Source organism: Prionailurus bengalensis, chromosome D3, assembly GCF_016509475.1.
Source record: "Prionailurus bengalensis isolate Pbe53 chromosome D3, Fcat_Pben_1.1_paternal_pri, whole genome shotgun sequence".
In the NCBI taxonomy this organism is placed as follows: Eukaryota; Metazoa; Chordata; class Mammalia; order Carnivora; family Felidae; genus Prionailurus; species Prionailurus bengalensis.
The window spans coordinates 34,795,465-34,820,171 of NC_057356.1; the positions used below are offsets into that span (position 1 = coordinate 34,795,465).

At 38.3% G+C, this 24,707-nt stretch overlaps 1 protein-coding gene across 4 annotated transcripts in view; it reads left to right on the plus strand.

The window, feature by feature from the left end:
* PPP4R1 (protein phosphatase 4 regulatory subunit 1) overlaps nt 1–24,707 on the plus strand; it is a 64,081-nt gene that overhangs the window by 22,024 nt on the left and 17,350 nt on the right. For all 4 annotated transcript variants that reach the window (XM_043558285.1, XM_043558283.1, XM_043558284.1 and 1 more), the window contains 7 exons: nt 3,956–4,098; nt 4,556–4,702; nt 7,379–7,486; nt 7,624–7,689; nt 8,365–8,523; nt 12,626–12,753; nt 20,165–20,688. In XM_043558285.1, coding sequence (XP_043414220.1) covers nt 3,956–4,098; nt 4,556–4,702; nt 7,379–7,486; nt 7,624–7,689; nt 8,365–8,523; nt 12,626–12,753; nt 20,165–20,688 — 1,275 coding nt within the window. The remainder of the gene's footprint in view (nt 1–3,955; nt 4,099–4,555; nt 4,703–7,378; nt 7,487–7,623; nt 7,690–8,364; nt 8,524–12,625; nt 12,754–20,164; nt 20,689–24,707) is intronic.

The following is a 24,707-nucleotide window of genomic DNA, read 5'->3' on the forward strand; positions in this document are numbered from 1 at the left end:
TATAATTTTAACTGGTCAGAAATATAACGATTTGACTTAAAATTTTGGCTCATCCCTTTGTGGTTTTTTCCTACTTAGTAGAAATAGATATTCCTTATGGAGGAATTTTTGTTTATTTTCTTTTACCTGTTTACCACCTATAGTGCTGGTTTTTATTAATATATATGTATATACAGTTGACCCTTCAACAGCATGGGTTTGAACTGTGTACAGGTCCAGTTTTACAGATTTTTTTCAGTGAGTACAGTACTATAAGTTTATTTTCCTTATGATTTTCTTAATATTTTCTTTTCTCTAGCTAACTTTATTGTAAGAATACAGTATTCAAGACATATAATATAGAAATTATGTGTTAATCAACTGTTTGTTATTGGTAAGGCTTCCAGTCAATAGGAGGCGATTAGTAGTCAGGTTTTGGGGGAGTCAAAAGATGCATGTGGATCTTCTGCACAAAGGACGTCAGTCCCTCAGCCCCCTAGTTGTTCAAGGGTAAACTTTATGTAAAAAAAAAATTTTTTTTTTTTTTTTTTTTATGTTTAGGGACACAGTGCAAGCAGGGGAGGGGCAGAGAGACGCATACAGAATCCGAAGCAGGCTCCAGGCTATGAGCTGTCAGCACGGAGCCCGACGCGGGGTTCAAAACTCACAAACTATGAGATCATGACCTGAACTGAAGTCAGATGCTTAACCGACTAAGCCACCCAGGTGCTAGATTTTAAAAATATATTCTTGGGGCGCCTGGGTAGCTCAGTCGGTTAAGTGTCTGGCTCTTGGTTTCAGCTCAGGTTATGATCTCACAGTTTGTGAGTTTGAGCCCCACATCGGGCTCTGAGCTGACAGCATGGAGCCTGCTTGGGATTCTTTCTCTCCCTGTCTCTCTGCCCCTTCCCAACTTGCTCACTCTCAAAATCAATAAATAAACTTAAACGATATATATATTCTCAAGTTGTTAAGTTCATGGGAAATAGCTCTATTGACATTTATATATTTTATTCAGTAAACATAATACAGTGTGCAGTCCTATGCCAGAATCTAGGATAAATGCTAGAGCAGTTACTAAGGTGAATAAGAATTTCTGTCATCAAATTAACAGTTTGATGAATGCAGCTAACTCCTAAACAATAAATTATAATGGAGAGGATTAGCACTGGCTTCAGAATGTTAGTGACGTTGAGTTGGATTTAGTAGAATGATGAAGTACGAAGAAGGGAAGGAGCATGCTCAGGAGAAGAGAAGACAAGACCGGTTTAGAGGTTTAAGGAGTTCAAGATAGTGGCCCATTTGCCCAACAGGTAGGTTACTGAGTCTACAGTTTAAAGTAATGAGGCTGTTCAGTAAGGTAGTTGGGGTCTGGATTATGTAAGGATTTATACTGTATGCCGTACTAGAGAGTTTGTGTTTTTGTGATTTAGAACGATAATGTACCAGTGTGGACTGACTTGGTGAAAAACATGGGCAACAGGAACACTTGTTGGGAAGGACTCTGTTACTTTAATATTGAATGAAACTTACTACAAAAAGTCACGGACTATAAATTTTCAGCCCCATGAAGTAAAGCAAAATGAAGCCATGTAATTGGTACTCAGCTCAAGAAATAGAACTAGCATCCCAGAAACCATTTCAGGGCACCCCCTCATTTCTGTCCTGTTCTTGTTCCCCAAGGAAATCAATATCTTGACCACTAAGTATATAGGTTGGTTTGACTCTCTGAACTTTATATGGAATCATACTAAATATGTTCTTTTGTGTCTAGCTTCTTCATACTTCTGAAGCTTGTCATGTTGTTGGGGTGTAACTGTATTTATGGATTTTTTAAATTGAACCAGAAAAGAGTTGGATGAAAGATGTACCGATGAGGGTAAAAAAAAAATTAGTAAGTTAGTAGTAAGTCTAACCAAGCATTTGCTATATAAAATCATAAAAATCTATACTTTAGAGGGAAAAAAAAGTCAAGATCAAAGTTGATAAGGATAAGGCAGACAGAAGATTTAAAGGTTCTAAGCCCCTTGTTTGCTTAGGAGAATGGAATATATGCATTAATTTTACAACTGTATATTTTTCAGTAGTCCTTAACTTGGATGTCATGATCAGCCCAGCCCACCAAGTTAGAGACTTTAGGCTCAACTCCCTTCTCCTTCACTCCCTTCAGCCGTCGCAGTAGCTCTGAAATCCCTCCCCAGCCCTTCAGTTTCTCCCAGACAGCTCACAGTGGGTTCATTTCTCAGCTCCGTTTTCGTCCGTTGCCTAAGAAGGCTTTGAAGAAAGAAAACGTACTGATTTCATTCTCAACTAAAACTGTAACTTGTGTCCTTCATGTACTTCAAAAATACATGTAACTATTAGGTCAGTTAGCAAATTCAGGGTTAATGAGGAAAAGGAGAGGCCTAGGTCTTTTTTTTTTTTTTTTAACTAATTTTTTATTTTTCAAAGCAGAAGCACTAGTTTTGTTCAATTATGGTCTAACTTCAAATGGCACAGCCATGTAATAGAAATTCCACATACTGGTTTGTTGATAAGATTCTTAGCTTTGTAAAATGCTAGTACATTTTCTGCTGATACTTTCATTAATTTCTATTTGTTGAAGTCAGAAATTTCCTCTGGCCCCATGCATGCATATTTACCTTAAAGTAACTTATATAATCATTAATAGGTGCCAAAGTTCTAACAGGGTCTAATATGGTGAATTGTGTTGATAATCCATCATGTCTATGTATGTCTTAGTCATTTGCATTTCTTCTATGAATTACTTGTCTGTATCCTTATTTTCTTTCTTGTATTCATTTGAACGGTGGATTCTTGGTTTATAGTTATTAATACTTTGTTATGTGTGTATTTTCTCCCAGGCTGGTTTGCCTTTTAACTGAGTATGGGACCTGTTGTCTGTATTGAAGCCTTTATAAAATGGAATTAGTTGGTCTCTTGGTTGGTTTGGGGGTTTTCTTTGCCTTTGAAGGGCTTCCTGCCTCAAGGTGAAACATTTTTTTAAAATGTTGTCTTTTAGTGCTTTTGATCTTTAAAAAAAAAAAAATAAAGTTTGGAACTTTAATTCACTTAGAGTTTAAGCTGTGTAGTATAGGAATCACCCTTTTTTCCTCACATAACTAGCTGATTCTCTGCCATTACTTTTTTTTTTTTTTAATTTTTTTTTTCAACGTTTATTTATTTTTGGGACAGAGAGAGACAGAGCATGAACGGGGGAGGGGCAGAGAGAGAGGGAGACACAGAATCGGAAACAGGCTCCAGGCTCTGAGCCATCAGCCCAGAGCCTGACGCGGGGCTCGAACTCACGGACCGCGAGATCGTGACCTGGCTGAAGTCGGACGCTTAACCGACTGCGCCACCCAGGCGCCCCTCTCTGCCATTACTCTTAGACACTTCCCTTTTGAAACCAGAGATTTGAAATGCTGTATTTGTCACACTTAAATGTGCTCTATTTACTTGGGTCTCTTCGGGTTTTTGGTTTGTTTGTTTTTTTTTTTCCTCTTACTGTATTGGTCTTCTTTAACGGTCACTTGCCATTTTAGTCATAATTTTAACTATAAATTCTCCAGGCAGTGATTAAATTTATTAGGAACCAGTCCTTATGGCTTGTCCTAAGAGGCTCTTAAATAGTTGAGTTTATAGATAATCTATATTTTGTTGATGTGAATATTGGATATTTAACCCCTAGTATATGTGGCACAATGTAGGTGATGGATGAATTCAGTCATGATAGGAAATGATTGCATACTCAGTGTGTTGTATGAAAATAGAAGTGTGGGATGGGAGTCGGGTCTTCTTTCACTCGTGCGTTGACCTGCCTAGGATTGTGAAAAGGATCCCAGAGTCAGAGAACATTTTGTAAGCCCTTTGAATGCTGAGGATGGAAGTCCAGAGCTTTCCTAATCTTAAGCCCATGCATAGATTTTGTTACTGTGGGAGAATGTGTTTGCTCATATTTCTATTATTTCAATAGAGCCAACTGTGAGAGCAGAGCTGATGGAACAGGTGCCTCACATTGCATTGTTTTGTCAAGAAAACCGGCCTTCAATCCCATATGCTTTTTCCAAATACTTACTACCTATTGTGGTTAGATATCTCGCAGATCAGAATAATCAGGTAAGAGTGCCATTTATGTGTTAATGGAAATTTGTGTAGTATGACGTATGTAGAATGGCCTACCCTAGGGGGTCTCATTTGAATTTTTTTTCCTCCTCCACTCATCATTCCATTTTTTGAGATGACCATTTGTCTTAGACAAGATACACTGAGAGTGTTCCAAATCTAGGGAGTCTCCTTAATGCATTAGAGACAGTGTCATTTGCTGCATTCTCCCGCGGTACCCTCATGGGTGTCCCTCAGAAAGTTTGCTGATTTGTGAGTCACCATTTGTCATATCACAGTCTGCAGGGGTTCTGTGTTTGCAACAGTTGGAAAACATAGCCGTCAATTTTTATTTGCAACGTTTTGCCACTTACAGATCCCTTTGAAATGAAAAGTTTTCCGTTTTGTGAAAATCAAGTGATAGAGTTTTGTTGTGTCTGTACTTTGTTAACACTGCTGATTTTTTTCATAGGTAAGAAAAACAAGTCAGGCAGCTTTGCTGGCTCTGCTGGAGCAGGAGTTAATTGAGCGATTTGATGTGGAGACCAAAGTGTGCCCTGTCCTCATAGAGCTCACTGCCCCAGATAGCAACGATGATGTGAAAACAGAAGCTGTGGCTGTAAGTAGAAGGCATTTTTTTCCGTTTAGGTAAAAATAAGTCACTATACTGACAAATAATGATGGCTCAAATATTACACTGCATTCTGTGCTATGGAGTTTATACATATTAAGTATCAAAGTAACCACAGATCATTAGAAAGGGCTAGAAAGGGACATAGGCATACAAAACAGGTCCGTGTTCTTCGGGCCCCATGTTATGCTTTGTACCTGTGAATTAGAGGGCTCTATCACTGAGCTCTGAGGAAGCAGATATGCAGCAAGAGAGTAAGAAGTAACTATAAATTCATTGTTATGGAAAAATAAGATGGGAGAAATAATCAGTGTAGTTAAAACAAAAACACAGCCCTGTGTTGGGTGAAGAAACATTTGTGAAACTCTAGTTGCTGCCATTGAACACTTTCTGAGCACTGTGTAAACACAGAAGAAAAAAAAAATCTTACCTCCTGCCCTTGACAGTCTGGTCTTTCAGAAAAGAATAGTCAGGTGAGTAGTTTTATGATATGTGTGATACAAATTGTGATTATAAGAAAAATGCACAGATTAAATCATTATGTGCATAACAAAGTCAGGTATAATAAGTCCATCTAAAAATTCAAATCTCTTTGGGTAGTGAGAGTTTACTATTTAAATCTAAAATAATATAATTGCACTTTTGTTGATATAAAAAAAATTATACCAAAATTGTATTGTGTTTCTGGATCATTAGAAGAATGAATTAGGTCATCTCTCTAGTCCCGTTTCCTTTGGAAATTTCTTGATTCCATTATTTTAGACACACTGTATAAGTGAATAATAAATTTAGGCACTTTCCAGTAATACCATTTTTATTGAAATGAAATTCACATAATAAAAAACTGCCTTTTATTTTTCATTTTTTTATTTTTTATTTTTTTAATATATTTTTGAGAGAGAGAGACAGAGTGCAAGCGGGGGAGGGGCGGGGGGGGGGGAGGTGGGGGAGACACGGAATCCGAAGCAGGCCGCAGGCTCCAAGCTGTCAGTGCAGAGCTCGACATGGGGCTCAAACTCATGAACTGTGAGATCATGACCTGAGCCGAAGTCAAACACTTTAACTGACTGAGCCACCCAGGCGCCCCCAAAAACCGCTTTTTAAAGCACACAGTTAAGTTAGCATTTAGTACATCCACAGTGTTGTACAACCAGCACCTCTGTCAAATCCCAAACATAGGTTTTATTTTATTTTGTTTTGCTTAATTTCACAAGTTCCTCAGTAAAGGAAATCAGTTTTGGGGGAACTCAGAGTTTAACTTGCTCTTTTATTTTTATTGGATTTAACAATAATGAAACATGGTAACTGTAGTAAAAAGACTGTATTTAGCAGTAGTATGAAACCCAGAATTCTTTTACCGGTCGGTTTATTTAGTCATGTTTTGCATTCCCTGGTCCTAATAATTGTTTTCTGTCTTGGGAATAATTCTTTCTGATGAATTTAATTATGCTACATCAGTGATACAGTATAACTTTGGATCTTTAGAATTTGAAAATGCTTAGAAATAGTAGGGAGTCAAAAAACAAAACTGGTTTTGGGATTTGGGAGATTTCAGATGTTATCTCCAGTTCTGAGGATGCTGGGATTTTGATGGGGATAGTGTTGAATCTGTAGATCAATTTAGGGATAGTTGCCCACCTAAAAATCCGTGAGCATGTAGGTCTCTCCATTTATTTAGGTCTTTTATGTATCTCATTAGTGTTCTGTAGTTTTGGGTAAACAGAACGTGTGTAATTTGTTGAACTGTGTTTCTTAACATTGTTGTCAGTGATACTGCTGTTAAATGTTTTCAGTTCGTTGCTAATTTATAGAAATACGTTTGATTTTTGTGTTCTGACATAAGTGCTGTAAACTCCCTAAGTACACTTATTTGTCTGGTGGCCTCTTTGTAGATTCCTTGGGGTTTTCTAGCTAGACAGTCCTGCCATGTGTGAATGGAGTTTTCTTTCTTTGCAATCTCTATTCCATTTACTTCTAATCCTATTTGTATGGCTAGGAGTAGATGTAATAGATAAATAATAATAAGCCATCAGATTTCTTTCTGTACTAACTGGGAGAGTGGGGAAGGGGGATTTATTTAAATAACATTGGGCAGGTTTTCAAACATAGTTCATTCTCGCTTTGCCTGGTACTGCGTTAACTGAAACTGTGCGTTGGAACCGTGTCCTTGTCTTCCTTGGAACCAAGGCAGTTCTCTTATGCACAAGTTTCTGTTAAAACGGGACTTTGCAAGGTAATGACTGCCTCCAAATAAGTCTTAGCAGCACAAATATACTAAATCCGCATTCTTCTTATGGGTAATCTTTCCCGTTGAACAGTTACCACTCATTTTCTTACTGGGAAAATGTAGAGGATTCTGCTTTTAAATTATCGGGCAAAATGATTAATAAGATTGAAACTATAGATGAAAATGAAATTTTTCAGATTCTCTCTGGGTTTACTGTGCATTTAGTAATTATTGATTGATTTTATTGGTAGTAGTATCTATTTTTCTGTCTTCAACTTGGATAAATAAGATGAATGTTTTTTGTGATGTTTGCGGTGTGATGCCATATCCTATTTTATATTTCCTGAAGTATATACTTTTAACAAGTTAGCAAACTTAACTGGAAAAGTCTTAACTTGAAGATATTTTCAGTGTGCTTTTGTTCTTATCCATTTTAGATAATGTGCAAAATGGCTCCCATGGTTGGGAAGGACATTACAGAGCGTCTTATCCTCCCTAGGTTTTGTGAGATGTGCTGTGATTGCAGAATGTTTCATGTTCGAAAGGTATTTTTTAGGCATTTTGTTTGTTTAAGAACATGTGGTTTTAGTGGTTACTGTATTGATACGTGAAACGTAGAAGATTATTTTTAAAGCAGTGTATTTGTAATATTTTGAAATGTCAGTGATGCTTTTGTTGGCAGGTCTGTGCTGCCAATTTTGGAGATATTTGCAGTGTGGTTGGCCAGCAAGCTACTGAGGAGATGTTGGTAAGTATTGCAGAAATAAAGGGGTAAATAAAGGAGCAAGCAATACGGTACAGAGTGACACGTGAATTTGCAGTGCATACATTCACCCCACATTTTATGAACACAATTCCGTGAACGTAAACCAGAAAGATAATATGACCTTGAGAGTTTAAATTTCTGTAACCTGGGCCCTTGAATTGCGTTTAGATGATGGTTTGTTAAAACTGAATGTACGTGATGCGTAAGAACCATTGATTTGTTTTTACCTCTCCCATTTTCTATTAAACAAATGAGTTCTTTCTTTATTCAAACAAGTCCGTAATTTAACTGCAACCCTCAAGTATTTCAGTGACAAATTAAACCTACAGCTTGTTATTTTTAAATGGTGAGTACATGGGATATACATGCTTAAAGTAGAAGTTAACATACTTGAAGAGCTTCTGAAGCCATCTGTTAGGCAAAACAGTTTAGGTACAAGCTTTTGAATAACATTTAACCTTTATTTGTTGGGTTTGCTCTTCCATAGTCAACATTGTTGTGAATTAGGTGTGATTTATTTAAAATTACTGAGTGTTAATGCTACATGGTTTTTCCAAATTGTTATAGGAAAATCTAATATTTTAAAAACAGAAAATGAAATAAAAGTAACCACTGAAACCTGGTTTGTCTGCCTAACAAAACCCTATCCTTGCATAGCTGCCCAGGTTTTTCCAGCTTTGTTCTGACAATGTGTGGGGAGTCCGGAAGGCTTGTGCTGAATGCTTCATGGCGGTTTCCTGCGCAACATGTCAAGAGATCCGGCGGACTAAATTGTCAGCACTGTTTATTAATTTGATCAGTGATCCTTCACGTTGGGTAGGGCTTTGTCTAATTATCATTTTTGGAAAATAATACATTTTACATAAAACATGGTTTTGATTTCATAATTTAAGAAACAATTTATTCAGAGTATGTTATTGTTAATACTTTTAGGAATAGGCAATAAGTAAACTACTGTATTACTTTTGTTTATTAAACTGGGCAGAACTTCAGTACAGATGTAAATCATGTTCATTCTATTGATATGTTGTGGTATATTGATTTTTAGATGTTAACTGACTTTTAGTAAGTCTTACCTGGTCATAGTATAATAATTCTTGCTGTGTTGCTGGATTCAGTTTGCTACTATTTTGTTAGGGGTTTTCATAGTTTTGTAAAAGATAATGGTCTGTAGCTTCCTTGTGATGGCTTTTTGTTTGTTTTCTTTTGTTTGTTTTGTTAACACAGTAATGCCTCATAGAACAAGTTTAGGAAGTACTCCCTCTTCTATGTTTTGGGAGAATTTTCAAAGAATTGGTGTTCTCTTTTAAATGTTGAGTAGAAATAAGTGATGCGATCTCAGTTTTAACTTTTCTTTGTGTGCGGTTTTTTTGTTTTGTTTTGATTTTGGGGTTTTTTTTTTTTTACTACTCGCTCGTTACAGGGCTATTAAGTTTATTTTCACTTGTTAAAGAGTTACTCAGATGATTTCTTCTTGGGTCAGAGTTGATAGTTTGTCTAGGAATTCGTCTGTTTCACGTAAGTGCTCTAATTTGCTGGTATATGATCCATAGTATTTACTTCATAATCTTTGTATTTCTCTAACATTAGTAGTAATATCCCTTCTTTTTGACTCTAGTAATTTGAGTCCTGTCTCTTTGTTTCTGCTAAAGGTTTTTCTGTTTTCTTCAGCCTTTTACAACTTTGGCTTCACTGATTTTCTCTAAATTTCTGTCCTTTATTTCATTAACTTCCACTCTAATCTTTATTATACCCTCTCTTCTGCTTGCTTTTGCTCTTCTTTTTCCAGTGTCTTGAAGTAGAAGATTAAGTTATCAATTTGAGATCATTCTTTTTTCTTTGAATTACCATCCAGGGTAACTGGCTTTCAACCTGAAGAGCTTCCTTTCATATTTACCGTAATGTAAATATGGTAGCAGTAAATTCTCAATTTCTGTTCATTCGGGAATATCTTTATTTTGCCTTCGTTTTTGAAAGATAGCTTTGTTGGGTATAGGATTCTTGGCTAACGGGGTTTTTCTTTGAGCACGTTGAATACGTTGTCCCCGCTGCCTTCTGGTCTGTCTCTCCTGTTTTTGCCAGGAAATTAGTGTTTATTGGGGTTCCCTTGTAAATGATATGTCACTTTCCTTTTGCTGCTTTCAAGATTTTCTTCTTGTTTTGACTCCTGGCATTTTTACTACGATGTATTTATAGATCTCCATTGGTTCATCCTACTTTGTTGAGCTTCTTGGTTGTGCATGTTACTGATTTTTAATAAATTTGGGATGTTTTAAGCCATCATTTCTCCAAATACTGTCTTTTCCGACCTTCTGGTATTCCTATTGTACATATGTTGGTACACTTTATGTCCCACATTTTCTGAGATTCTGTTCATTTTTCCTCCTTTTCTTCTTTCTGTTCTTCATCTTGCCTAATCTATAATGATGCACCTTGTGTTCACTGATTCTTTTTTTCTACCAGTTCAGATCTATTTAAGTTTATGTGGTGTTTTTATTTCAGTTGTTGTACTTTTCAACTCTAGAATTTCCATCTGGTTCTCTTCATGAACCTGCATTTGATAGGACACTGTCCTCATACCTTGCTTTACTTCCTTAATCCTGCTTTGTTTCTGTTCTGTCAATAATTTATAATGGTCACTTTGAAGTTTTTTTCTAAGTCCAACATCTTACTGTTCCCACACGTAATTTCTGTTCCCACACATAATTTCTGTTCCCTAACTTTTCCCCCAGTGTATGGATCATACTTTTTTGTTCCTTTTCATGCCTTTTATTTATTTATTTTTGAAACTGGTCATTTTAGGTAACACAGCAAATTTGGGGACTGGTACCCCTCTCTGGGGCTTGTTATGATGACCTCTACTTATTTGCTTAGTGACTGGCAGGAATGCTTTAGTGGACTCTTATTCCCCCTCCAGGAGGCGCAGCCCTGGGCATGCCCACAGCCACCCTGGGATGACCGCATTTTAGTGGGAGTGGTGGCTGCCTCGGGGTGGGCAGCCAGAGGTACTCTTGGCTCCTCTGTCCTGGAGGAGGGGCCCCATAAGCTGGGGCAGGGGCCGTATTCTGAGTATTCTCATGGCCCAGTGTTCTGAGCCAGATCCAACGTAGAGCTTCCATTCTACCCATAGGCGTTGTTCAGAAGAAGGGAGCCCCTGCACCCACTGTACTTGTCCAGGACCTGGCCTCAGCATCAGGTAGCTGGGGCAGGAGGAGAAACCTCAAAATCCCTCTGGCTAGAAGCTAGAAGAGAGGGGGCCCAGTGTTGCTGGCTGCCACAGTTTGGAGTAGTGGTTTACCTCCCTGGTTCAAATACCACAGACTCTCAGGTTTTTTTTGTTTTTGTTTGTTTTTTTTTTTACTGAATATTTACAGATTTTTTTGAGTAGATATTCCTTCTTTTGTTGTTTGCCTGTCCCTAGGACTATGTCCTGGGTGTTAAAATTGTGGGTTTTTGGAGGTCTTTTTCTTCCCCCCCCATTTCAACCATTTCACTGGTCAGTGGCGCTCCTATGTTGTCACACCTGAAATAGATCTCAGGACCTTTCCGTATTCAATTAGACTCTACATAAAGGGAAAGACTGTTAAGCCTTAGTACTATTTTAATGTTTTTTAAAAAATGTCTTACATGAGCTTGATAGAAAAGATTATGTAGCTTATTTGAAGTTTTCATTTTGAAACTTTATTTTATCATTGTTTGCACATGCAGTATGTCCTGGTAATTTGGGAATATGTTTATATTAAAATGAAGGATTCCTTAAATCTGTCATTTGAGGTATATGTAAATCCTAGGCCTATTTGGGACAAGCTCAGAGTTTTAACAGTATCCAGAATAGACTACACTCATGCAAAAATAATCTTAAAAGTTACCTTTTATGTTTTTATGGAAGTAACATTTACCATATAAAGGGGAAAAAATCTGTAAGTTCACACATACGCTGCTTTTTGCTATCTTAAATGTTTTTTTTTTCTTTTTTTTTAATGTTTTATTTATTTTTGAGAGGGAGACAGATTGCAGGCTGGGGAGGGCAGAGAGAGAGGGAGACACAGAATCTGAAGCAGGCTCCAGGCTCTGAGCTGTCAGCACAGAGCCCGATGCGGGGCTCAAACTCACAAACCGTGAGATCATGACCTGAGCTGAAGTCTGATGTTTAACTGACTGAGCCACCCAGGTGCCCCACATAATCCTCATTTTAAACCATGGAAAAAGTATTGGTATTGATATGCCTCAGGGGCAGGATCTTAGAGAAATTGGTTTGTGGTTTTTCTCCCCTCAGAGTGACCTCTGTCAGACTGTGTCCATCCTTCCGCTTCCTCTCATGAATCCTCTCTTCCCCCAATTTTTTTTTTTTTGTGATCTTGATTGCAAAAATAATACAGAAATACAATACAAGATAAATAAAATTCTATAACCTTTTTTCAGTTTTCCTACTTGAGACATTCATGGATAACAGTAGTATGTGTACCCAGTTTTTTGTGAAATAGTATTCTATTTCTGATTAAGTCTGTAGTTTTGGCGCATCTGTCTTGTTTCCTTTTAGTAAGCAAATTACAGTCTTTCCTACCAGAAAACATGAAATGGATTATCACATTTTTTTACTTTATTGCCCTGTATTTTCTGTTTGGCAATCTTGGTTTCCTTGAGAACACTGCAGGACCTCCTTTAGTCCCACGCAAATGCTCTATGGGCTCTCGTATTCATATTCTAACGATTGGAATATTCAAGCCAGATTTTAAAGTTGAAAGTAAAAAAACAGAATAGTTTATAAAGAATCTTAAATCCTAGCTGAAGAACGATTTATAGTTCTGAATCTGGGAGAGTTTTTTAGAATACCTTACTCCTGTCTTAACCATACTTCAGTATATGGCCAGTAGATTGTTAATAATCCCTTATTTTTACCTCCTCTTTTTCCTCCTAGGTTCGCCAAGCAGCTTTTCAGTCTTTGGGACCTTTCATATCTACTTTTGCTAATCCGTCTAGCTCAGGCCAGTATTTTAAAGAAGAAAGCAAAAGCTCAGAAGATACATCAGTAGAAGACAAAAATAGGTATGATTTCTTTAAACTTTACTTTCCAGCTTTATTGCCTGTGAACAGATTTTCATTTCCTCTGTTTCATAATAAATGTTCTTTTTGGAGCCTTTGCTACTTGTCTCGATTGTAAAAATGGGTAAATATTTTTAAAGAGCTGTATTGTAAATACATTTGTTAAATGCCTCTGGTTATTTGTGTCTTAAATGAGAAGATGAAGATGCATGTAGCAGTGAGCTTGACCCCGGCCATGGAGAGAAGTGTAAATGAGAGATAGATATGATAGCTTTTTAATCAGTAAGTTTATTTAACAGGTTAGTTACCTAGTAAGCCATCTGTTGACATTTAGAATAGACAGAGTAATGATTGTACAACCTAAAGAGTAGTTTTTTAAGGGATAGAACCTAATTTGGGAATATGTTTTAGTATATAGTCCATTTCTTACTATTATTTTTCCTTTCAGTCAGTTAATTTAATTGTGGATCTTGAACTCTGCAGAATGATGATTATCTCTCATGGAGGGGGAAAGCATTGTAATGATTAGCACCAAATTAATGTGCTTATTAACTAGAATATCAACTGTAAATGTAATAGGGCAGCTAAGTTTTAAGATACAAAGGACAACTCTGATTTTTTATTTTTAAACCTTTTTTACATTAAGACATTCTGAGTTTTAGTTTTTAAAATTTATTATATACTTAGGGGAAAAAATTCAAGCCTAACTTGGTGCATGGGAAATATGCACTTTACAGGTGTGCACTTGAAATAATTTAGAACCTGGTTTTGAAACAGTCCCTACTATAATGCTTAAGTTGCCATAGTGTCTTGTCCCTCCCTTGTCATGATGCTAATGGACATTTTCTTCTGTAGGTCTTGATACTGTGATATTTGCTTTCTTGGTGTTTTGATTTGGCAGTTCTTCCTTTCTTCTCTGCTGCCTTGTTTTACCTTTTTGCCCGTTCTCCTACTGTCCTGCTGAATAGCCAAACAAACCTGAGGTACTGTTTTTTGTAAAGGAAGAAAATCACTCTAAACCTGTCTTCCTAGCGAGCAAATTCTGTCAGTTCTTTTGAAAAACAGCTGCTGCCAGTGATGGGGGGGGGGGGGCGGGAATGTTATCTGTTTTTCATTTTTAAAGTCAGTGTTCACTGCCTTGTTCACTACCTAATTGTACAAAGACTATTACATAACATTTATTTTTTTAAATCTGGAGAGAGTTTAGTAAGTGAAAATATGAATTTACAGAGAATTGTACAGGTCAGGGGTCAGCAACCTTTTTCCCAAGGCTAAATAAATATTTTCAATGTCTGCCACGACCACTCAGCTCTGCCCTTGCAGCATGAAAGCAGCCATAGACAGTGCATAAATAGATGGTTGTGGCTGTGTTCCAATAAAACTTCACTGACCAAAATAGTTGGTGTGGCTGTCATGGCCAGTAGTTGTACTGACTGTTGGTGTAGAACATTATTGGAAGAGCTGTGTGAAGGTAGCTATCTTTTACCTGCAAACCTTAATTAATTCCTCTTCCATTGTAACGAAGCATGTCTTAATGTCAAGTCAGTACTATTTGTAGCATTGGGTTTTCACTATATTATTAGACTTGATTGAATCGTGTTAACGGTATAGGGGAGGGAAGAGAATTTGCGGCTAAGGAGGGAGTTGTACTATAAAAGCTTTTGTGTAGTTTTACTTCCTGACTTCAAAAAAAGTAGTCCCCTGTATTACTCATGTCAGAACCATTAGTTTGTTTACCCTCTCTTAATTCTGTACTGGCTTTGGTTTTAAGCTGTCATAAAACTTGTTTTGTTATTTAGGATTGATTGGTTGATTATGCAGAAATTAATTGAGCACCTACTATGAACCAGCTCCTGTAGATAGAAATCAGGAACTTGGTTCCTGTTCTCAAGGTCCTCTCAGTTTTCCTGGAATTCAGGTCTCACAGAGTAAGCAAGTTTTTGACAGCCTGTTTCCACTACTATTTATTTATTATATAGTTTAATCTGATTCTGGAAACATTCAATATCACTTAATACTTTGAAGCATTAATGGATTTTAAACCTCTGACGTTATATACCAGATTTATCTTTCACTCATCCTAGATCAGGCTATTAATGCTTTGAAGGTATTAATAAAGGCTGCTTCCGGAAGCAGAGTTAAACGTTTAAATTTGCATTTTTAAATTATGTAAAATAAGCATTTTCTTCTTAGTCAAATCAAGTGTTATATTATTCTCTGAATACACTATGTCCTTTTGATTCTCCCTGCTTTCTGTTCGAGAGCTGTTCTGTTCCACCCATATCTCATGTAACAAAGTGAATGTCAGCATGCTTGCTGTCTCTGGACTCACTACCTCCACGAATCTTTTCCTGGGTTTTTGGGAAATTCAGAGCTTTTGCATCTTGGCTGACACTAGCACTGGAATGAGAGTTCTAATTTCTGATCCATAGCTTTTCAGTTGTGCATTTGCAGATATCACCTAGTAGACTACAAGTCCATCTGCTCTGGCAATCTAGTTTTTTTATTTTCATGTAAAAGAACACTTTCACTGAGCCTAGCACATGGTTGGCACATAATAAACCCTGAATGAATTGTAAGGAAATAATTTCTTTAAAAAATGTATTTTAATGCTTATTGGTTTTTGAACGAGAGAGAGCGTGAGTCGGGGAGGGGCAGAGAGAGGGACAGAGGATCCAAAGTGGGCTCTGTGCTGACAACAGAGAGCCCCGCAAGCCGGGAGATCATGACCTGAGCCGAAGTCAGACGCTTAACCAACTGAGCCACCCAGGCGCTCTGGAAATAATTTAATCTCAGAAGCTTTACGTAGCTATGCCACTTATGCCAGTTTTTGTCACTTTAGCCTAATGCCAACTGTGTGAAAGTGAGATTGCTGTTGGTACAAATTTATTTCACTAATGCGAAAACTCCATTTATTTATTTCACAGTACTAGAAAGAGGTTTATGTTCTTTTCTTTCATGTCAGGATATAGAACTTCTTTAACCAGATGTCCCACAGGTCATTTTCTCCTTGAAATATAACGTACTTATTTTTGTAGACCTGGAATCTCTAATGGGAAACTTAAGTAGACACTAAAGGAAAATTAAGATTCTGTTACAGAAATTTCTGGCTTATCCTCTCGTGCTCTTATTACCTACATCTCTTAGGAGATGGGATAATTATCTCATTTTGCAGAATCAGAGGTCTCCCCAGGTTTCAAAACAATGTTTGCTTGTATGATAGCATTTGGAAATCTGACAACTAAGAACATCAGAATTTTGGTATTTAGCAGCTTGATCTTGCATTGACTGTTAACCTAGCTCTAGGAAAATTCAGTGTTTAGATAATTTATATTTTTGACAATTTGAAGCAACTGTTATCCATACATGTAGTCATTCTTCCCAGAATTTAATAGTAGGAAGAATTTTTTTGTCTCTTTAAAACCATCCTAGGAGTTGTTTGTTTTGTTTTTTTAATGTTTACTTATTTTTGGGAGAGTGCAAGCAGATGAGGGGCAGAGAGAGGGGGACAGAGGATCCAGAATGGGCTCTGTGCTGACAGGCTGACAGCAGTGAGCCCGATGTGGGGCTCAAACTCACGGACCGCGAGATCGTGACCTGAGCCGAAGTTGGGTGCTCAACCGACTGAGCCACCTCGGTACCCCCTTACTAGGAGTTTTAAATACAGACTAGTATGGTAACATCAGGCAAATAGAATGACTTGGCCATTCTTCTTCTTCATTTTGGCTAAGAATATTAAAATTTAATCTTTTTTATGTTTTTATTTTATTTTTAAGAGAGAGAGAGAATGTGAGTGGGGGCTGGGGGCAGAGAGAGAGGGAGACACAGAATCCAAAGCAGGCTCCAGGCTCTGAGCTGTCAGCACAGAGCCTGACAGGGGGCTCGAACTCACGGACTGTGAGATCATGACCTGAGCTGAAGTCGGAAGCTCAACCGACTGAGCCACCCAGGCCCCCCTAAAAATCTTAATGCCACGGTAAGAGTAGTAATCAAGGAACTTCAGGCCCGTGGAATAGTTTTACATACTGAATGACTTTTTTTTTTTTTTTTTAATTTTTTTTTTTCAACGTTTATTTTTTTATTTTTGGGACAGAGAGAGACAGAGCATGAACGGGGGAGGGGCAGAGAGAGAGGGAGACACAGAATGGGAAACAGGCTCCAGTCTCTGAGCCATCAGCCCAGAGCCTGACTCGGGGCTCGAACTCACGGACCGCGAGATCATGACCTGGCTGAAGTCGGACGCTTAACCGACTGCGCCACCCAGGCGCCCCATGACTTTTTTTTTTTAATGAGTTTATTCATTTTTAAGTAGGCTCTATGCCCAATGTGGGGCTCAAATTCACAACCCCAAGATCAAGAGTTATATGCTGCACCAGCTGAGACAGCCAGGTGCCCCTGAATGGGCTTCTAATTGTATTCTTTTTGTGTATTTTACATGCAGGTGTTTTTAATTTATCAGATAACAGATGAAGTCTTACAAGTTTTAACCCCTTTAGTCCACACTCCCACCAAGCAATGTCTTGTTACTGTAATTATTAAAAATTTAATTTTCATATCAAAATAGCAAAAATAGCATAGAGAATCCCATATACCTTCAGATCCTCCAAGTGGGAATATTTTACTATATTTGCTTCACTGTCTTTCCTGAGTTTTTTGAAAATGTTTTAGACATGATACTCTTTTTACCTCTCAAATATTTCAGCATGTGTTTACTCAAAATGCAGACATGACTACAAAACCACAGTCCCGTTACCAAAATTAAGAAGTTAACATCAATACAGTAATCTAGAGACTCCATTCAAATTTCACCAATTATCCCGTTAAAATTCTTTAAACAAAAGTAAAACGATGTCTTCCAGTAAGGAGCACATGATTGGAAAATACTCATGTAGAAGAAATTTATTTGGCATGGCAGCACTAGCTTCAGGAACAGTTTCGGAGAGGGAAGGAATCTTACAGGTTGTCTAAGCCAATCCCTTCTGCATGAATAAGGAGTAACTGGAATCCGAACCCAGGTTTATGGGGGTGCAGTGTGGGCACTGGGGACGAGGGCCAAGATCTCGGGGCCCAGCGCTCCCACAGGCGTAACAACTCTCCTATGTACCCTGACTGTAACCCTGTGTACCCTGACTGACTGTAGTCCTAAGAATAGAAGGGAAACACCAGCATTTAAATGCTGTCGTTGTGTGGTATGTTTTCAGATGACTTCTTACATATTTTTTTTCTATGTTTTTGAAGTTTCTTTACAATAATCACGTGTTTTTAAAAATACATATTTTGGAAAACAATGTGAACATTACTATGAGATAAAGCCCAACTGGGGGGAGTTGATCATTTCTCGGTGGCTACTTACCTGGGATATTACACAGCTGTTAACGTCCCCATCGGTTTGCTCGGTCCTGGTGAGCCCCCTGTTTAGTATGTTTTACTGTGTCTGTTTAAAGGCACATGCTGTTTCAAGGGAGCACCTTTAATTTTTTTTCCTCACGTTCACCTTCAAATTGACCTGCACCACTCATCCTTACTTCCCTTTCATATTCCTTAGAAAGAGGTGGCTCTTTCCCCATTTAATTTGTGCACCTGTGTTCTTAAACGCATGTTCTTTCTTCTCCAAAGATGATGCTTTCTCATCGGTTTTGCCAGTCTCCCATGTCTGCACTTGCTACGTCTCTGCTCACCTCTCTCAGGCATCACGAGAAAAACGCCCCCGCTCTGTTACTCTGTGTCCATCGTGTTTTCATTGATCTTTCTCGCCTTGCACGCATCAAAGCCCCGCACACATCCTTCTGAGTTGGTGACCTCCGGCTCTGTCCCCGGTGTCTGACCAGTTTCCCGTGGGCATCCCCACCTGGAATGCACCCTAGATAGCTCACATAGCCTGTCCAAACCAGAACCCCGTTAGCTTTCTCATTAAACTGTTCTAGCATTTTCCACTTTCATTTGGTGCTACCAGGATCTGTTCTGTCACACCTAGCCAGAAATTTGGCAGTTTCCAGATTCCTCCCTTTTGTTTTCTGTCCCCAGCATGGAACAAGTAAACCTACCCTATTGGCCTTGTCATCATTTTAATGTGTTTACTTCTTCTCTAGCCCCAGCCTTGCCTTCATTCACAAAGTCAGCATTGCCTCTCACCGCCCTTCCCATTGCCTCTGCCTTCTGTCTCACCTCCACCCCATTTCCTACACCACTTCCAGAATGTTCTCTCAAAAATAACGCATGTAAAATGCAGTTTTCCTAATTCCTGCGTTATTCCCTGTAGCCCATAGGATCCATTCCATAGGTGTTTGGCAGTGCACATGGTGGTGCTGGTGAAGTTTTTCACCCTGGTCACCCGTCATTCCCTTCTCTTAGCTGTAAGAAACTCCTGGTGGCTTTCTGAGTATATAATACTTACTCTGTCACTCCTGCTTTTGCATATGCTTTTTCTTCCTTGAGTGTGTTTTCTTCCCCTTAGCCTCGTAAACATTTACTGGTTCTTCCAAACACCACTCCTGTCATTTCCTCTAAGCCTTTGAATTTCAGCTCCATTCACAGTGCTCACCACTCTGTGTGGCAAGTACTTGGCTTGCATGTTTGTTTCTCCTGTCTGCCTCCAATTGTAATCACCCTGACAAGGCCTGCATCTCATTCCCATGTGGATCCTCAGCACTGGCTTCATTTCCTGGCTCCTAGTAGGTGCTCAATATGTGTTTGTTAAATTTAATTGAATCAGATAAAATATAAGGGATAAACATTCAAACTTACTATAGCGCTTTAGTTTAGACAATGGATGGTAATAATCAGTGGACTCGAATTTAGGAGCTTGTACCATCTGTCCTTATCAATTAAGTCGTGACTCTGTTTTGAAAAAAAATCTTTGGGAGTAGAGCTGGAAAGAGTGGAAGAAATTTAAAAACCTTTATTTACACTTAAGTGAATTTTAACATTTTGTCAGATAGTAAGGATCTTTTCTAACACTATTACAGAGGTTTTTTCCTTTTTTATGTAAACAAGTAAGTTTTATTTCTCAGCTTTTCAATGTCATTGGAGCAGTGGCAATACCATAATCCTCAGAATCAGATTATTTTTTAAATGCATTGTAGGAATTTATCTTCCTACAGTTTTTCTTTAGTTTATTATTGAAATTAGCATGGCATTTAAGAATCCTGGGATTCTACAGTGTTATCTTTTCCAACTCTTGTAATACTTTAATATCTAGACTTATGCTTAACAGATATTTACATCTCTGAACACAGAACAACTGATGGAAAAAGAAGCATTACCAGTACATAAACTACACAGTTTGTGTGGATAATCTTATTAATTTTTAATATTTAACTTGTTTAAATACTTTATGTAGTATCTTTCATTGAGTTTTTTCCAGTAATTATTTTTATACTTTCATTTCTTTTTTCCCCAACTGAAACAATAAAAGGATCAGAGATCAAGAAGTCCCAGAGGATGTACAAATCAGGCCAGAGGATGTTTCTTCAGATCCCAGTATTAGTAATTCCAGTGTCAAACTGGAAAACATGGTGGAAGAACATGCTGAAACATCTAGGAAATCTCCAGGTGAAATAAGTGTTCCAATGGACAGCTCTTTACTTTGTACTTTGTCCTCAGAATCTCATCAGGAAGCAGCTAGTAATGAGAATGATAAAAAGCCCGCTAACTACAAATCTACATTACGGCCAGAGGGTGGCACCAGCTCACCAGATTCAGCTCTCTTAGATCAGGAATTGTACAACTCCTTCCATTTCTGGAGGACTCCTCTTCCTGAAATAGATCTAGATATAGAGCTTGAGCAGGGCTCTGGGAATATACTCAGCCCAGAGAGACCAGAAGAAACACCTGAAGTCACCATACCAGGTTCTTCAAATATCACTATGGCCACCAGAAAGGAACTTGAAGAAATGATAGAAAATCTAGAGCCGCATATTGATGATCCAGACGTTAAAGGTATGGAAGAGTCCATCAAGTTCTTTACCCTAAAGCTGATATAAACTATCATTTGGTGACCCTTTTTCCTAGAAAAATTGCCTTTTAAGAATTTGTTTTCACCATCGTCATGTGTTCTTGTCTTGGTAAATACGCTTAATCTGATTATTTCGTAAATTTCATTTAGACAAGCTCATCCCTGTGTTTCTGATGGTAGCATACATATACAGATTTGTTGATTTACAAATCACTCGCCCTGAAATTTTCACCATCATTCAAACCGTGCTTTACATGTACCATTTCAAATCTGGAGCCCTGCCTTAACTATTTTGCTCTGGGTTTCATTAACTTTTTTATACAATAGCAGCAGATGCAGTGTTCCTTTTTAAGAAGGGACTGTGGTCTAGTAACAGAGATATGTTTCCTGTGGAACGTGGTGTTTTAAGAGCCGTAAACATGTATAAGAGTCAACTGGATTTCTTTTTCTCAGTTTTGACTTTTTTTCCATTGGGTTATATGTGTATCACCCAGATTCTTTCATTGTGAGCAATAGCCCTAAAGGTTGTTTGATGCTGGAATAAAGAGGGGCCTCTTTCTAAGGGGCAATATGTTCTAAGGCAGTCTGTGGGAGATGAGGCACGCTGGAACAGTCCCCATTGTTCTGCCCACTGGGGCTGGGACCCGATGCAAGTGTTGTCTTTCCCTTTGAAGACTAAAGCCCTCCTCATGACTTTCTGTAACCACTCAGTGAAATAGTATTCCAAACAAAAAACAATTTTGGAAAAGTCCTGTAACTACTCATCTTCAGATCTGTCACTTTGTGGGTTTTCTTTTCTTCCTTTTTCGTTAGTTTCAGAAGCTAAAATTTCTAAGCTGTCGGTTTGCTCAGTGTTGGGAAATACCATTTTCTTTTACCGTTTATTTTTATTTTTTATAGAGAGCTCATGTGAGCAGGGGAGGGGCAGAGAGAGAGCGGGACAGAGGATCCAAACGGTCTCTGTGCTGACAGCAGAGAGCCTGATGCAAGGCTTGAACTCACGAGAACCATGAGATCATGACCTGAGCCAAATTCGGATGCTGAACCCAGGCACCCCAGGAAATACCCATCTTTAAAGCAGATAAAGGGATACCTTTAGTATTCTAAAACATACAAAACCTGCTTCTTTAAACTTTGAACATTATATCAGTGGTGGTTAAAATCATAGTTATCTTCATTTGGCTTTAATTTATCATTTTCAGAGATTTTCTATAATTTTACCCTTGGAGAAAAATGATTTGACTAAAGACAAATTCATATCCTTGACATTTGAAAGTTATTTTTTTTAATTTTTTTGAATGTTTATTATTTTTTTTAATGTTTATTTATTTCTGAGACACAGACAGAGCACAAGTGGGGGAAGGGCAGAGAGAGAGGGAGACATAGAATCCGAAGCAGGTTCCAGGCTCTGAGCTGTCAGCACAGAGCCCAACGGAAGGCTCGAACTCACAAACCGTGAGATCATGACCTGAGCTGAAATTGGTCACTCAACCGACTGAGCCACCCTGGCTCCCCAAGTGTTTGTTAATTTTTGAGAGAGAGACAGAGCAGGAGAGGGGCAGAGAGAGAGGGAGACACAGAATCTGAAGCAGGCTCCAGGCTCTGAGCCGTCAGCACAGAGCCAGACGTGGGGCTTGAACCCATGGCCTGTGAGATCATGACCTAAGCCAAAGTCTGATGCTTAACCGACTGAACCACCCAGGTGCCCCTGAAAGTTATTTTAATTTAATTGGCAGATGGTCAGTTTCATTTTTAACCTTTTGTGTTAGGTTTATTGGAATATAATTCAGATCTGTAGAATCCAGCCTTCTGAAGGGACATTTGTGTAAGAGTAGACGCACATAAAGTTGTGTGTGACCCTCACCACTGTCAAGATGCAGAACTGTTACCATCATTTCTTTGTGCACCTGTAGCCAGTCCTTTCCTGCCCAGCCACTAGCAACCACTGACCTGTTTTCTGTTCCTGTCATTTTGCCTCTTGTGGAATGCCACATAAATGTAATCAAGTAATATAAGCCATTTTTGAGTCTGACTTCTGTCGCTTAGCATCATGTTTTTGAGATTTATCCTGGTTATTCCATGTATCACTGGTTCATTCCTTTTTATTTATTTTGATCATTCCTTTTTACTATATAATGAAACAAGGGCAAGAACAGAGGATGGGATATTTCTAATAGAATATCCTATTTTTTATCTCATGGTAGATTATTTTTTATGAAAAATAATCTTACCACTTTCTTTGCTCATTTCCCAGTGTGGCTTCTGTCACTGATCTTTACCCATGACCCAGGATTCCACAGTATATGACAGCTTGGTGATGTAGCAACTACTGAGGCTTTTGTTTTGTCAGAAGCTTCGTCAGAATCTTCCCTTAGTAGTTTGTCTCCACCCCTTCCACACTTGCCCACCCCAGATGAGGAGCAGTGAGACACAGAGAATTACACCTCAAACTAATGATGTTCATAGCTGAGGGTACTCAATTTTTGGTAAACATTTATAGCTTTTAGCTTTACAAATTTTACTATTCATTTATTCAGTTGATCAGGCTTTAGTAACTGCTATTTTGAATGAATCTTATGCTCCATTTTTAATGAAAAAAAGATTGCCAGCCCAGCTTTTTTGGCCTGTTCTGGGGGCTCTCACTGCATTATAGTACCTGCTAGTTCTCTGCCATCGTAGCACTAACAAATGTCAACTGAAACATTAAAATGTTTTAATAAATAGCTAAAAGTGCTATGCATAGTGTGCTTTTTAAAAAGACCTACATGTACATGCGAGTTTTAGAATATGGCCTTGTGTTTCCAAAGATGGCTAATACTGTTTGACTTAAAATAGTACCATAAATTTACAGGCTGCAGTTGAGAGATTTCAGCACAAATACTATATTGTGATTTAGTCAGTTTTCTTTCTAAATTATCTCTTAAGCCTGCTGCAATTTAAATTTGTTATGGTATCCTTTCTGCCTGTAATAATGACACTTGCATAACCTGTGCATGGACTCGTTCCCTCAACATTACTTACTGAGCAACTACTATTGTGCCAGATACTTTCCTAAGCACTAAATATGTAGCAGCCGCAAACCGGACAGAAATCCCAGACTCAGAGAGCACAGAAGGATGAGACACTTGATGCACAAACTGCCTGTGTCAGATGTTCTACAGTAAAGTATCAGTGGGCCGTGTTGGGCATTTTCTGCTTAGGCTACAGAATGCTTGAATTTGTAGTTTTATTGAAATCTGAGGACATGTTTAACTTCTGTTAATTTCAGTAACCATGCCTTAGTTTTCCATAGCCAGAGGGTGTTTTGAAGGGGTATACCTTAATTTTGGATGCTTTCTCGTTTCTGATTCTGCCATTGGGGTAGCCATTTCCTTCAAAACCATCAGAAAATGTCCACGTTTTTGAAAGGCAGAGAACTTTAGTCCAAAATTGGGACACTCACTGCTGCCCAGCTACGGAACTACTACATGAGTAGTTCATGTGTAATTTTTGCATGTGTAGATTTTTGTCAGCTGGGCTATAAAATGGTAAGGAAGCACACTGCCCAGAGACAGTGTTTTAGGGCATATGCTCAAAAGTCGGGTTTCCAAGTTCCCAAGCCTCTGTGTCAGTCGTTCCTTTCTTGTGTTGCTAGCTGTCCAGCGGGCAGTGTCATGGGAAGCAGTAACAAGGCTAGGGTTTCTTTTTTTAAGGCAACCTTTGCTTAACGGTCTTGCTACTTTAACTCTTAACCTTCTTCAAAGCAGGGATTTTTTTTTTCTTTGTGGGTTTTTTGGTCAAAAAATTCAAGTGTTTCCAGGGATTAGAATGAGATCTTCTAGTCAGAAAAAGAACGCTTTGTGTGTTCTAGAACAGAAACGTAGCCTACATGGAAGACCAAAGAGGGAAATAGTCAAATGCGAAGAAGGTGTTAAGAGATCCCCTTTTCTAAAATACTTACCAAGGGAATTTGAGGTTTTTCTGTCTTTGTTTAGGGCAGCTACAAAATCTCTGTTGCTGAGCT